Here is a 15,613-nt window from a genome sequence, read left to right on the forward strand (position 1 = left end):
TATGAATAAAGTCCAACATAGTGTAGCAACAAACTGCATGCATTTACTGTTATTCACAAGTCCATGTTTCTCTTGTGATAGTTTGGCAGTAACTGTTGACTCATACAAGAGCAGCTTTTGATTCTGTACAGTACACATTACACACCGAGGGTAAGCTTGATCACTCTGTCCAAGCCAGATAGCTAGTAATATAGGTCTAAATACAATACAGTGCTACTGAGCTTCTATTACAGAGCTTCATTTGTGCATTGATTGTAGCCACCCAAAGCATGGAATAGAAAGGCCTGTAAAACATCTCTTTATACACTCTGACAATAGAATAGATACGTAAGTAGACTACTTTCTCTGAATTGATTGAATTATGGTTATCTTGTAATTTCAGTTCAAGAAAGAGGTCAGTTTATGTGGGAGGGACTGAGGTGGGGTCTTGGAGAAGTTGCACTATAATTTGAAGGTGGATTTAAGACTATCTCCTATTGCCTGTACTGCCTATTAGTAAAGAGTAAAACATCCCCTTCAAGAGGAGAAAAACTACGCTGAGAGAAGGACCCTATTTTTTGGCAAGTTACACATTATTATTATGTATGTCGACAACTGTGTAACTGTATGACATTTACCTACCAATTATATGGTCAGAGTATGATTTATTTCATCCAGTAGGACTTAACCCTGTATGACCCAAATATAAAAACACTAACAGTCACTTTTTTTTGTAAATCAGATGATGTTGTAGGAATCCTCTGATGCAAATAATGATGTATTAATTTAAAAAATGTTTTTTTGCAAGTTTTTAGGGAAACGTAATATTGCAACGTTTGGCCTAGTTGGGAGCAGATTTTCAGCATTTTCTGTCAAACTGTCAGAACAAATACACAAAAGAACTAATGGTTAATTTGGAGTGTGGATTGCTTACTATAACAGTGCATTTCATTAATAATAATCACCCAACAGTCATATTTTGATTAATCAGAATGTATTTCTTTTTTGAAAACTGGATGAATATTATACACATCAGAATGAAAACTTCAAAAAATCAGTGTCCATTGTTCACTTGCTATGGTAGTCCCAAAAGCCTATCTTTTCTCTGAAAAGCAGAGACGGAGATTGCACTTTCTACAGAGCGTATTTGAATATCCTTTTATACAGTGTCTGCAGCGTCCTCTCGATGTCTTCACCGTGTTGTATGTTGCAATTTGAAAAATACAAAGCAAGACGTGAAATCGTACGTGGCAAAGAAACTGTCAAAACTGTGAAATTGTTTTTGCGCACACTCCTTAAAGGTAAAATAAAAAGGAGGTGTTTCATTTATACCAGATACTTATATACATTTTTACATGTACATACAAACTGACTGTGCATGGCATGTTTCCCTTATATTATTAAATATATTGTTAGATTAAACCCCCATTCAAATCGATTTTAGTACTATAAAAGTCTGTCAGAGGTAAAAAGAAAAATGCTATGCCGTAATGGTAAGACTAAACCAATAATCCTTTCTTGTAGGAGGACCAAGCATGTGTTAAATCAAAAGCTAACATTATTTAGGGTCTTTGGAAATATTCTGTGACATTTCGACTAGACCAAACGTCAGTATTGTTTTATTATGTATATATGTAAATATGCATATAAAATTGTATTTGACCAAACACTACATTTGAATGTGTGTAATATTGTCTTGCACCCCTGTACCCGGAAGCAAACAATAATGAACTCACCCAATCACGTTGTGCTCCGTGAGCAACCGTTTTCACGAAAATTTCGCCGAAGATGACACGGAGGGAGGAATATACAGAGAGAAAACATTTGATGGATAGGCAAGCTTAAAATGATGTATCGGAATAGATCCATCATGCGTGGATACAAAGATGCATGTATGGGAATATATTTCCATTCAGTTATTTATTTGACCCCCCACGAGTCGAATAAACCGGTGTCCTGAGATTCTCTCCCTCAAAACAACAGCACAGCAGCAGGTCAGAGTAAGTGGGACTAAAAAGTATCCTAAAAGTTACCTAAATACTTGTTATTTAATAATTACCAGCCATGATATATGTGCCGCTGCTAGCTTCTAGTTGACATTAACCCACAAACACTTTCATATGTCTGCTGGATTTATAATGTATGATTTGTAAAGATGGTGTCATGCTGTTCTGGTTTGTATGTACAAAAGTAGTTGCTTTGGTTAGCTAGCTACTTACGTTATCATACTCTGAAGTTTACGGTCTTGGATTTGAGCCAGTACTCATTTCCAATTTCCTGTCGGTTTATTAAGCATGCTGTCTATGCTAGCTCGCGTTACTTAACTGGGTATCACTAGCAAACTGTAATCGTTAGCACCAATCATCGTCCAAAGCTAGCAAGCCACGTTAGCCCTCCTAGCTAGCCACGTTTATTGTTCAGCTTTGCCAAAACGATTTCGTTTCACAACAATGTAAATCTGAACATGAAAAATTAAATACAACACATGGGCTCAACTTAAAGTCGTGATATTAAAAAGTAATGTAACCTGTGTCTTCAATTGGGTTTAAAGTTGATATTATATGGAACAAGGCGCCAGGTGTGGTCTTGGCAGTGACCACTGTTGAGCTCCTAAATTTGACATTTGGGGAGGATCTGCCCCTTTTCTTGGTGTAACCATATGTCTTGATGGATGATAAAATTAAGTCGAATTTAGTATTATAAAGAATTAAAATAACTTACTAAATGTTCTTTCCTATTTACTGTCTCCCCCCACCTCCCAGGGCAGATGGTCATGGGTGTTGCATTATACCCTTTTTCAGCCCTGGTTGGCCTGCTGCCCTGGTTGCTTCTGGCTATACTCGCCCCTTGGAATGTCCTCCTTGCTGAAGAGCTAAAGCCAACTAGATGGCCACTATTTTCCCAAAAGCCTGTGCTCCTTGCATGGAATGCACCAACAGAGGATTGTGGCCCACGGCATGGTGTTTATTTCCCATTGGAACAGTTCCAGATTGTCGCCTCACCTAATGAGGGGTTTGTTCGGCAGAATCTCACAATCTTTTATAAAGACCGTCTGGGGTTATATCCTTATTATAATGTAGATGGCATTCCAGTGAATGGAGGCCTACCGCAGGCAGCCAGCCTCACAGAGCATCATGAAAAGATGCCTGAAGGTGTGCAAAAATACATACGTGAGACAGGCGCCAAAGGACTTGCTGTCATTGACTGGGAGGAATGGCGTCCTATGTGGATTCGTAATTGGGATGTGAAGGACGTGTACAGAAACAGATCTCGTCAACTGGTTGCACAGAAAAACCCAGACTGGCTCCCTGAGCAGGTGGGCAGAGTGGGTCAGCAAGAGTTTGAGCTGTCAGCCCGTAGGTTTATGCTGGAGACCTTACGACTAGCCAAAAGCCTACGGCCCAACCAGCTGTGGGGGTTCTACCTCTTCCCAGACTGCTACAACCATGATTACAGGAGTGGTCTACAGAACTACACTGGTCGCTGTCCTGACGTGGAGATGGGCCGCAATGACCAACTTACCTGGCTGTGGACTGAAAGCACAGCCCTTTTCCCGTCTGTATACCTGAGTACTATGCTGCGCTCCACCACTTTTGGACGTCAGTTTGTCCGCAATAGGGTGAAGGAGGGGATGCGCCTAGCATCTGTGGGAGATGGATTGGCACGTCCTGTCTTTGTCTACACCCGGCCCACATATTCCAATGAGCCGACACAACTAAGTGAGGTGAGGATACACGTAAGGATGAAATTGACTGTTTTTAATATACTTTTCTAGTTTCTAACTCAAACTGCATGGTGTTACATGGCCTGCTGAAAACTGACTGGTGTAGTTGACCAAGAGGAGGAAGTTCTGCTCTAAGATGCATGACAAAAGATGATACTGAAGAATAAAACCTTTTACCAAATTTATCTTAAAGTATTGATCAATTGAGAGCATTGTTGGATCTAATTTGGTCAATACAAACAGTTTCCAGTGTGTGTTTTTCGATTTTTTCAGTAGGGTGCATTTGATCTACCCTCAAACTTCTGCCAGTAATGCAGATACTGGCATGTTCAACATGTGGCTTAATGGCTTTAGGACTATGGCATACCTGAATGAAAAATCTGTTAACACAATTATGTCTAAAATGATTAAATATAGCAAACACACATTTTCTATTTACTTTCTTCCTGTTGCATGTGGTCAGCTCAACAAGAGTGGCCTCTGTTTCCCTCTAAACCTAAATATGGCTCATCTACATCAAATAGCATTAGGCCTACCCAGAGGAATACACACCAGAATGCCTGTAGTGTTATTTTGGGCTGTAATAGTAATGGGTGTAAAAACTTTGGGTTACATCTTATAAATATTTTATACTCTACCAAACTGGAATACACATGAAATTGTCATAATGTATTATTTAGCACAGTTTTCCAAGAATGAATCAGTTCTACAGTATCTGAATTGTAAATGAGATAGCTTGCATGAACACTTTCAGAGGTTTTTGTGGGCAACTGTGGATGAATGAGCTGCTGTCAAGCAGCGGGTGCGTCAATGTTTCCTTTCTTACTGGAGCCCTTTCCGCTTGGACACCTATCTGAGAGCGCAGGAGAGAGAGCTTGCAGATTTTACTGCTGTACTATTGTTATGCAAGCCTATATAAATGGTAAGAACTGGTGAAAGACTTCACCAGAACAGGTGTGGTGCTGAGAAGAGGGGAATGGCAAGAGACACGTTGTTGGAAGAGAGAAGGGGTACGTTGTGTTGGAGTAAAATAATTGTCCTATGGATGGAATTGTGAATCATGTTTTGTGTCTGCAGACAGACTTGGTGTCCACTATTGGTGAGAGTGTTGCACTAGGAGCAGCTGGGGTGATCTTCTGGGGAGACTCCACATATACCAAAAGTAGGGTAGGTGTCTTGACTTTAACTGCCATCTGTAGTAGAAAGGCTACAAGCCCGCCTATGTCATCTCTACTCTTATGCATCCATTATCTCCCAATCTGTCAAATTAAATTCTGCTTTGTTTGGATGTTTTTAATGTATTTACTGTGCATATTGTTGTTTGTCTACAGGCCAGCTGCTCTAGCCTCAATGAGTACTTGGGGGGTCCGCTGGGTCGGTACCTGCTCAATGTTTCCACAGCAGCAGGACTCTGTAGTCAGAAGCTGTGTGGTTACCATGGCCGCTGTCTACGCAAACACTCAGACAGCGATGTGTACCTGCACCTTAACCCCTCATCCCACACCATCAGCAGCAAGGGCAGCAGCCTGAGAGTCACAGGCCAACTTGGGCCGGAGGAGCTGGCACTTTACCGTACCCACTTTCAGTGTCAGTGCTACAGTGGGTACAGGGGCGAAGGCTGTGTTCAGAAAGAGCAGGGCCAGAATGGAGCTTCACCCATCCTAACTGTCTGGTCCCTAACTCTAATAATACCATTGGGACTCCTCACGCTGCTACACTGATGCAGCCTGGCTTCAGAAGTTATATTGCACAATGATGGAGAACCCAACCATAGAGCAGAGGACACTGAGGTTTTGCAGCTGGCTCAGCGGGAAAAGAGAGGTTAATGAGGTTAAACTTATTTCTCAAGACATGATAAACAACATGGAAGGTTAAGAGCAATTACTAGAGCTTGGCTAATTATGTACACAGTAGTAAGAACAAAGGACAATGGTAACTTATTCCTGGCAAGGAAATGTATTGATCCATATTGTAACATGTAAAACATGCAAACTTAAGGAATGAAGATTTAAAATAAATGTCTGGATGTTTTGTGTGCCAGTAGCCTAGTTTCCATTCACCTGATTTCAGATGTAATTTTCTTGTCCTAAATAGGTGGATGGAAACCTGGAGGTCTATGTGTATGATGCTACTGGTGGAAGTTTGTTGCAGTGGGTTTGTTGAACCGTAACATGTCAAAGCAGTAGCAAATGTAAAAGGTTACACAGAAATGGCCTTTGCCACTGTGAAGCTTTCATTTGAAGTGAACTGTGCTATTATACTACCTCTCTTGGCTCTCCCACGCAAATTGTAATCAGTAAGAGACACAGACTTTTTGTCAACACTGCCTTTTTCTAATAATTTAGCATTTTCATTGGTCATTTACTGTCCTCTAGCAGTACAAGAAAGGATGTACTTTTCTATTGAAGCTTCATACATGCTTGACCTCTGCATGACGTGTGTTATTTGGAAGACATTCACATTTTGTGGATTGGATTACTAAATGTTATGTTTTTAAGTAAGACATCACACTTGTGTTTTTTTTATTTATCATGACATGCATACAATGCATTCACAGTGTTTTATGGGTTATTAAAAAAAGCCTTTTTACACAGTGTTTTAACAGTTTGTGTGCCTTTTACGCTGCATTGGGCTTTTAATGTTTACTAAATTCTGACGCTATGCATCCATCTTTCACCTGTGTTACAGACACTTTCAAGTGTCTATAGGAATAAGAGTGTAGTCTTGTCTGCTTTTCATAGTTTTGTTTGATATTTTGGATATCAGGATAAACCAAACTTGAGCTTAGTCACTGTAAGCTTGACTTTGGTTCATGCCATTTTGTCATTGTGTTGCGTGTAACCAAAACCAAAAATATTCAGTCCTTTGTGTTATTGCCTGCTTTATTTATGTTTTAAACAAGGCTTCTGTATCCTCTGCTTGGATGCATTTCCTGATTTGTAATTGAATTGCAATATTTATAAAATGTGGACTTTTTTATTAAAATGTTTATTATGGAGTGGATTTATGATGTTCGTCTCATACCTATAGTAAAACCAGTTGTGTTTAATACGGTTTTACTTTAAAATTATGCCATGTGTATATCATTTCTTGTTGCTGCTGTCGTCAATTGAATGTTTATTTTCAATTTCACATTCTCAATTTATAGCATATTTTCCGTTTACAAGTGTGGGGGGGGGGGTCATCTCACAGTGCCAAAAGCAATATGGGCTTGGGAAGACAGAGAAAGCGCTGTTTCTAAACTAAAACCAGACTAAAGCCTCAGCTTCCCAAGATCCCCTACCCTCTTGCCCGGTCCTGCTTTCTGTCATTGTTCACTCGTAATTGTTCACTCATTGTCATAATATCAAATAAAGAGGGGACTTTCCTTTTGACTGTGTCGTGTCTTAATTGTAAACATGTCAATATCTTACACCTTTTCAAACAAGGAAGATTTCGTTAACTGGAAAATTATAATTTAAAATTACAGGTAGGCCTACTATGCCTTTTGAATTATGTGACTTTCCTGACTAAGAAATCTGCTCAATACTTTATTATGGGAACGCGGAACCTTTGTGCGCTAGAACAGTTCCCTTTGCCTTCCACTGTCACACATGGGAGCTGTTTACAGACCAGACGCGTCAACATCGATAGCATGCTAGTTATAAAGGTTGCTAGTTAATCCGCTCTGACGTGAGATTCAATGGACAAGTAATAGCAAACTATCTAGAAAACCAATGGACCCAATGGATTAAAAATATCAGAGACCTTATCCAGTCCTGTTGTCGATGTATGTTTGCTTAAGTTATCATTACCTGGCGTCATTGACATTGCTTAGTTATAATACTAGCCCACTAACTAGCCCCATCCTCAACTCCTGTCTTCCGATACATCTGAAAAAAGCATGTATCGCGTTGCACTAACATGTATTTGATAATGTTGTAAACGTTGCTAACTACTGGTAGACGTGTTGAAGCAGATCAAGAAGCCCTTACCAACAAGCGACAGAATGTAGCTAAATGACGGATAACCGTATGTAAATAATGACGTAGTTAGCTATCTAATACACCTGTCTGCTTTTCCTACCCAGGTCATCTTACTGAAATGAATTTCCTGCGTAATCGTCTTGTTGTGCTCGGGCTGGTGTTAGTGGCTACGGTGTTGCTGTACCTGCTGCTGCCATCTATCCGACAGGGCAGCATGGAACCCTCCCTTGATGTCCAAAGAATGGGGCTTGCGGTCGCCTCTCCCCCACCTCCGCCATCAATCAATGTGTCCATTCGCACAGGGCATTTACCTGGGGACCCCCCACTATTCTTTCGGGAAGCTTTGCCCATGGATGTAGCTGGTAAGCAGATTCTTCCAAGGTAAGCTGACCACCAACAGAACTGACTTTCGTCCTGTAGCCTATTCCATTACCTAGCCTACCCTTCACATTTGTTTTCAGTGTAGAGTTTCCCTCCTACAACTTTCTATATCTGATAGTTTGAAAGAAATTATGTAAAACATAACCAACTATGTCTTATGCGAGATCTGAGTTTTCTCACCTCATTAACTGTCAAATATATCAACAACCACTAAATTACCAAATGTTCCAATTAGTTTGAATCATGTACTGGCTTTTTTGAATACAGGCTACAAATTGTCCTTCTTCATGGCCAGGCCTTCTCCTCTAAAACCTGGGAAGAACTTGGAACGCTTGCCTTGTTGGCCTCTAATGGATATCAGGCTTTGGCAATGGACCTCCCAGGTAGAAGTGCCAGTCTCATTCTTCTAACATCGTGACAACAGTCTTAACATTTTGTAGACTTTTATCCAAAGTGATATGTTAAAAGTACATTTAGTAAGTGCAGCAGATAATCAAGGACCAGAAATTCTAACCGTGTTCCAACAGTAATACAGTATTTAGTGACAAGGCACAGTGTTTTTTAAAGCAGTAAAAAGCTTTGAAGCCGCATTAGGATCATCATGCAAGTACCCTATTATATATGCAGTAAAAAATCGATTAACTACTTGTTCCTGTTTTCATTGATTAGAATAGAACTGAACATAACATGCCTGGCCTAGTAAATTATTTTTATAGTGATTTATCTGCCCCTTTTTCATTCTGTCTGACCAATACAGGATTTGGAAATTCACCGGATTCTGATGCTGTTAAGACTGATCAGAATCGGGTGGATCTTCTCTGGAAGTTTATGGAGGCACTGGGTGTTAGAACAGCAGTGCTGCTGAGTCCTTCTATGAGTGGACACTACTCAATACCCTTCCTCATGAAGCACAGCGTGCAGCTGCATGGCTTCATATCTATTGCACCAGTAGGAACGCGTAGTTATACTCCTGAACAGTACCAGGGGATCCAGGTAAGATATCCTGCAAATGTGAAGATTGAGGATGCTCAAAATGTAGCAATTATATTTCCAATGCACAATTGAACCTAAAAACCTAATAAGAGATTGAGAGTATGCAGGATCTGTACAACTTCAGTTTATATGACAGCAATAGGGCACATCTTTATTTCAATTGTAGCAAGAATCTGGCTCATTTTCACTACCTACCCCTTTCTTCATCATCTACACAGCATTTGATGGCCTATATGAACACATATTAATAATAAAAATAATTAAAAAAAAGAATATAAAAAAGAAACGTAAAAGAAAATCAGATATATCTTTGAATTTGATTAAATTAGGTAAAGGTTAAAATTCTACATTTTATCTGAACATTTTGCATGTTTATTTTGTCTTTTACTTTTGTAGTAATTTAATAAAATACCACTTGGTGTCAGAATATACTAAATTATTGAATAGAAAATAAGTGTTAAACTAAACTGGATGATGCCCTCTAGTGGGCAGCCACTGCGATACACTATTTTTCAAGGTTCACAATGTGTATGCTTGTTATCACATTTTGAGTGTATACAGTCACTGTAAGTTACAACAAATGATTGTAAATATATAATTAATGTACATATGCTAATGGAGCCTTTTTATTTTCAGACTCCTACTCTGATTGTATTTGGGGCGCTTGACACCAATCTAGGGGCCCAGTCCCACAAGAATCTTATTCAGCTCCCAAATCACTCTGTGCTCAAGCTAGAGGGAGCACGCCATGCCTGCTACATGGACAAGCCTCGTGAGTTCCACCAAGCACTGTTGGACTTTCTTAGCAAATTGGAATAAGATGTATCGTAAAAATACCTGAACGATAACAAGCAAACTTACTTACAAATAAAGTAAGATGTGGAATTGTGTGCAGGTGTATAACTTATCGTATGCCCATTTGAAGATGGAAGGAACATTGGTCCTTAGGGTTTATGGGACATGTGTTTGATGTAATAACCTTTCATTGGTGGTGAATCGCCTCTGGTTTTATACTGGACCTATTGAAAAGCAATTATAAAGGAGGTATTAAAAATAATAGGTGTTACTAATAGAGTTAAGTTTCTAACAATAACAGAATATAATTCAGTTATCTCTCATCAAGTAAAGAGATTCACAGAATGAAGCATTTGTAACAGTAGGCTAACCAAACCACAATTGTTTAGTCTATTCCTCATGCAGCATGTTCCACTTCGCTCAGAATTGTATGATTGAGTGAGGTAATAAGAATATTATCCTCCGAGCTGGACACACTATATTTCACTATATTTCAAGTCCTACCTGTTGAATTATCAACAGGTTGTCATGCATAACCTTTCAGACCTCTAGACCAACAAGCTCCATTATTGTGCTGTTATTGTCACTGTCAGTTCACAACATTTTCAACAAAATAATGTATATAATAACAATATCTGTTACATTTTATTGTGATAAAGGTAATAACTGAGGGTAACTTTTTCGTTTTCCCAGTGGACAATCAATGAATTTTCAAAGTTAAAGCCCCAAAACAGGGTGTTACGGTGTCCTATGTATATTATAAAGTATTTATGAAACATTTGTGAATCATCCAATGTTCTTGCGTGTTGATTTTTACCTGCAGCTTCTTAAATACATAAACTGTAGCCTACAGTAGTAGCTTTCCTGCCTAGCCTATTTCCTTAATTAAAGACTTTGGTATCACTTAGGGGTGGGCAGATCCAGGGGTACCCATTATATCAGGTGAAAAAACGGCCTGATATAATGTGTATCCCCTCTGTAACTTTTGCAAGAAAAGAGCATACATTTCCATATTATCTCAGTGACCAAGTGGGACCAAAAAAAGCGCCAAAGGCTTGAGCACACCCAATAATAATAAATATATGAGAGAAAACAATGGTTGTGCGCCCCTGAGGCTTGAGCACACCCAATCAACACAACGGACTCGTTCGCGAGGATCAGGACTGCGCAGTCGAAGGTTATGCTTGCAGGCTATTGTGGGAATAAATCCTGTCTTTTCTCCCTCAACCAGTCGGAAGGCCCACGTGGAGTACGCAAACTATTGTTTGACAGGTGGCTCGTGGCTGGACTGGTAGACCGAAGGTGGTTACTTGGTGCTGCAGCAGCCACCCTGAGATGCTTCGCTGTCTGCAAAAGCAGCACGCAGGCTGGAAAAAAGGAAGTAGGAAGTGTCCCCCAGTGAAATTCTTTGTATTTGTCACATGTCACACAGGCTGTTATGTTTGGAACTATCATAACTTTATAAGCTCTGCTGCAATCGTGTTGACCAACAGACAGGTTTCAAACACGTCTCGAGTGAACTTTAATCTCCAGACGTAAGGGATAAAGCAAGGTGAGTAATGGCGAACTGTCTTCGTGTGCAAATTTAGTTGGGATTATCCGCTAAAACGTTTTTTTTGTGTGTGGTAGCATTAAGTGCCTTAGGAGTAGTATATACTGGCTTAATGCGATCCAATCAAGCTATATTATCTATTTCATAATGTTAGCTAGATGGAGAGGCCTATTATCCAACATCTCAGTGGTGTAATGGTTAAACTAGCCATTGGGTTGTCATACAAATATTTCGATTGTTTCCAACCAACGCCCGTTTGCAGGGCAGCCTAGCGTTTGAATAACAAGCAGTTCATTAGCTAGATGCCAAACACAAATAGCCTTGATGACCTTTAAACGTATCCCCTGTGTTGTGTCCCCAGAAGATCAATGTTGCCTGATAAGGATGGTGTAGATGTACGTGGTGGGGTGACCACTGAAACAGGAGAGGACCCTTCAGTGAGTCTGTTCAGAGAGTACCTTCGTCTGAGAACTGTCCATCCAGAGCCTGACTATGGTATGAAGTGTCGTTGATCCCTCAACACTAACTTGTGAATCGTTTTAATGTATGCAGTGTTGCATGAAGTAACATGTACCACATGCAACTAGAACTAATATTACATTGTTAATGAAGAATATACATTTAAATGTGGCAGGAACCATTGAACATTATTGCATAATGCAATATAATTAAAATTTCAAATATGATCACGCATGTACATTTCTTTGATACAAATACATTGGACTCAACTTCTTCATATGCAATATTGAGGTCCAAAGTCCATTGTAAGGTATTGGAAACAAACTTACTGTACTTAATTGCAACAATGACCTGTATCTGTCCATGTTATAGATGCTGCTCTTAAATTCTTGGATCGGATAGCTGATGAGCTTAAGCTGCCAGTGAAAAAGATTGAGGTGTGTATAACTAGCCCTTTTGGAAATGTTCTCACTAATTGAAGTCATGACAAGTTTACATCACTCTTTTTCTTAGGTTTGCCCTCATCGAGTGGTTACTATCATGACATGGGAAGGGACAAGTCCTCACCTGAAATCAATCTTGTTGAACTCCCACACAGATGTTGTGCCGGTTTACCAGGTAAAATGACAGTCCATATTAATGCATATGTTTGTCCCATCTAAGTGTAAAGGAGTTTTAGTCATGACTTTATTTTCAGGAACACTGGAAGTATGATGCTTTTGCTGCAGTCAAAGACGCTGAGGGCAACATTTATGCTCGGGGAACACAAGACATGAAATCTGTAACTATACAGTGAGTTTGGTGTTGCAGCTTCCTGCCTTGTTGGATTATGCAGATATCCAGTTGGTTAACCGTATAAGTACCACCAGTAGGTTACTCAATAAAGATAACCAACAAACACTTAAATGTCCTATATTTGCCTTTCTGGTTACAAGTATTTACTCCTGACTTGCTTTCTCATTCTTCTTCTGAATATTCCTGTGCATACCCCTTTCAAATTATTTTATCTGTCCTCAAAGTGTGATCCATTCCTCACCATCAGTCACAGGCTTCTGCTTTCCATAGGTACATTGAGGCCATTAGAAAACTGAAAGCAGAAGGAAAGAAGCTGACTCGTACTGTCCACCTAATGTTTGTCCCTGGTATGATTTATACACCTTTCACACCAACCTAATAATGGGTAAAACACATGTGAGTTGTTGGTTTGAATGGGTTGACCTGTGTTCACTTACCCCAAACACAAACAAAAAAGTGAATGAAAAAAAGCCATGAAGTTAATGAGCTTCTCTCAATTTGTGTGTTTTATGTTCTGTGCAATATGTTATATGAGTCTTTGTGCAACAATAGCAAATGTGGATTTTATGTGTTCATACACAACTTTTTTGTTTTTCAGATGAGGAGGTTGGAGGTCATAAAGGAATGGAAACATTTGTGAATCATCCAGAGTTCAAAAAGTTAAACATTGGCTTTGCACTTGATGAAGGTAAATAGATCATCTTCAAACGTAAATTATTACTTACAAAATGCACTTAACACAACATAACTTTTAATTAATAACTGACAGTGAGCTTTATCCAGAAGTTAAACTCAGTGTCTTTTGCCCCTTTCAATTTGCTGACTATTGTAATTTGCATGTGCTTGTAATTACAGGTTTAGCTAACCCAGGGGATACTTTCACAGTGTTCTATGGAGAGCGAAACCCTTGGTGTGAGTATCTCATCTGGCAAGGTCTTTTACTCCAAGGATCGAATAAATACTCATGAAAAGGACAGAGGAGTGGCGTCTCTGGCCTAAATTTGTCTGTTTTCTGCCCTTAGGGATAACTGTCCACTGTCCCGGCAGTCCAGGCCATGGCTCCAGGTTTGTTGAGAACACTGCTGCAGAGAAACTGGTAAGAATAACTGGATAAACATCTCAACATTAACATTTTCACGTGTGCACTATGACACAAAAAAGAATTTGCCTGAAACTGAAAGTCACATCCCAATTTGCCTCTTTCAGCGCAGCATTATCAACTCCTTTCTGGACTTTAGAGAGAAGGAGAAACACAGGTAGGTTATTGGAGGAGAGCTTATGTAAGATCCCGTCTGAACAGGGAAGGCTGATTTCATTTAACTGTGGGTGACTTGCAGGTTGAACACCAGTGAATGTTTCACTCTTGGTGATGTGACTACTATCAACATGACCATGGTGAAAGGAGGGATGGCTTACAATGTTATTCCTGCTGAAATGGATGTCAGCTTTGACCTAAGAATACCACCGACAGTCAATCTCCAGGTGTGTGTGTGTGTGTCTGTTTTATGTTAAATAATTGTAATGCAGTGTCCTAATAGTGTCTTATTTCACATAAGTCTCTTTAATATAAATCTCTCTGTCACTGCCAGGAGTTTGAGGACCAGATTAAACTGTGGTGTAAGGAGGCAGGTGAAGGCATCACTTACGAGTTTGCTCAGGTCCGTTTACACATGAAACTTCCTGATGATGGTATTCAAGCACAACAATTGAATTGCTCAGTATACATCATCTGTAACAACACAATTTACAAAAATAATTTACTTTTACAGAAACACATGAACCAGAATGTGACATCAACAGATGATAATGACCCCTGGTGGAAGACTTTCAGCACAACCTGCAAAACTATGTGAGGACACACTTGAAGCTTGCTGACCTACGAGCACACTATATTATTTGTATTTTCTTAGTTTAGAGAGTTTAAAATAGGAAATTGTTTTTTGGCTATAGTTTATGCCCGTCAAAATGGCAAATTTTCACTCTAAGTGCAATGCCTACATTGTTAATATTCAGGAGATAATTAAATTAAGGAATTAAAGTGTTAACTGGCATTGACCAATACATTTGGTTCTTTATTTTTGCTCTAGGAACATTTCTTTGGAAAAAGAGATATTTCCGGCAGCCACAGATAGCCGTTTCATCCGAGCTGTGAGTATATCTAACGTTGGTGGACCCTTGATTTAAATCAAATAGACTCATGCTTTTAAACTAAGTAGTCCTTTTACATGAAATGCTTCACCATTTCACTCTTCTTGGAATTATATCAAACCATCACATACAACTTGAAATTGTAATATTGAAAAGTGATTGATGCATGTATTTCTTTTTAAAGGTTGGTATTCCAGCCATTGGGTTTTCCCCAATGAATCAGACTCCCATCCTACTGCACGATCATAATGAATACTTGAACGAGAAAGTCTTCCTCAAGGGCATTCAGGTCTATGAGAAACTGGTCCTAGCTCTAGCCAATGTGCCTGCCCTGTCTGGAGAGACTTAGAGATTTGTCTGTTTACATCTGAAGCCACACGTCAGTACAAAACATTTTCACTGATGAACTGATACTAAATAAACCCAATGCTTCACCAAAGAATGAGAGAAGTACATCCATAGATATCATCTATAGGTGAACTATAAAACCAGTAAGCCACCTGTCAGCATAACAAGCGTAACTATTCACTCTAAGAAACTCAGGATCTATTTGACATTACACCAAATCGTAACAGCCTTCTAAAGAAGTCCAACTGTAGAGTTGCAAATCATGTTTACTTTAATGTTGAAGATTACCATTCCTGTATTATTTTAGAATCTTCTTAAGAATCATAAAATGCTTGCCATCTAACATATTCATTAATGAACAAAGTCTTATTTTGGGAAGTCATTTTTATGCATCCTTGGAACTGATTTGACTGATTTGAATAAAGTCAGTGTATCAATGTAAATGTCTCACTTATTGTATTAATTTGTGGCCTT

General features: G+C 39.3%; 3 protein-coding genes across 5 annotated transcripts; all 3 read left to right on the forward strand.

Moving 5' to 3' along the window:
- The first annotated feature begins 1,728 nt into the window (after positions 1–1,728).
- LOC124471732 (hyaluronidase-2-like) lies at positions 1,729–7,074 on the forward strand. 3 transcript variants are annotated; one of them, XM_047026324.1, is made up of 4 exons: positions 1,729–1,979; positions 2,747–3,703; positions 4,781–4,870; positions 5,035–7,074. In XM_047026324.1, the coding sequence occupies exons 2-4, from the start codon at positions 2,747–2,749 to the stop codon at positions 5,422–5,424; spliced, it is 1,437 nt and encodes a 478-aa protein (XP_046882280.1). In that variant the 5' UTR covers positions 1,729–1,979; the 3' UTR covers positions 5,425–7,074. The 3 variants fall into 3 exon arrangements, with proteins under 3 accessions (XP_046882280.1, XP_046882281.1, XP_046882279.1); XM_047026325.1 differs by having other exon boundaries at positions 1,729–1,973; XM_047026323.1 differs by having other exon boundaries at positions 1,730–1,979; positions 2,742–3,703.
- A 213-nt stretch (positions 7,075–7,287) lies between these two features.
- abhd14a (abhydrolase domain containing 14A) lies at positions 7,288–10,617 on the forward strand. Its single transcript, XM_047025181.1, has 5 exons — positions 7,288–7,472; positions 7,773–8,049; positions 8,317–8,432; positions 8,807–9,042; positions 9,679–10,617. The coding sequence occupies exons 2-5, from the start codon at positions 7,787–7,789 to the stop codon at positions 9,859–9,861; spliced, it is 798 nt and encodes a 265-aa protein (XP_046881137.1). The 5' UTR covers positions 7,288–7,472; positions 7,773–7,786; the 3' UTR covers positions 9,862–10,617.
- A 582-nt stretch (positions 10,618–11,199) lies between these two features.
- On the forward strand, positions 11,200–15,573 carry LOC124471680 (aminoacylase-1A-like). Its single transcript, XM_047026249.1, has 15 exons — positions 11,200–11,389; positions 11,751–11,884; positions 12,221–12,285; positions 12,362–12,466; positions 12,546–12,640; positions 12,914–12,990; positions 13,242–13,331; positions 13,499–13,555; positions 13,666–13,739; positions 13,850–13,899; positions 13,981–14,125; positions 14,233–14,301; positions 14,413–14,492; positions 14,731–14,791; positions 14,976–15,573. Exons 2-15 carry the CDS (start codon positions 11,758–11,760, stop codon positions 15,138–15,140), a joined length of 1,260 nt encoding a protein of 419 aa, XP_046882205.1. The 5' UTR covers positions 11,200–11,389; positions 11,751–11,757; the 3' UTR covers positions 15,141–15,573.
- The last annotated feature ends 40 nt before the right edge of the window (positions 15,574–15,613 follow it).

Source organism: Hypomesus transpacificus, chromosome 9 (assembly GCF_021917145.1).
Source record: "Hypomesus transpacificus isolate Combined female chromosome 9, fHypTra1, whole genome shotgun sequence".
NCBI classification, from domain to species: Eukaryota; Metazoa; Chordata; class Actinopteri; order Osmeriformes; family Osmeridae; genus Hypomesus; species Hypomesus transpacificus.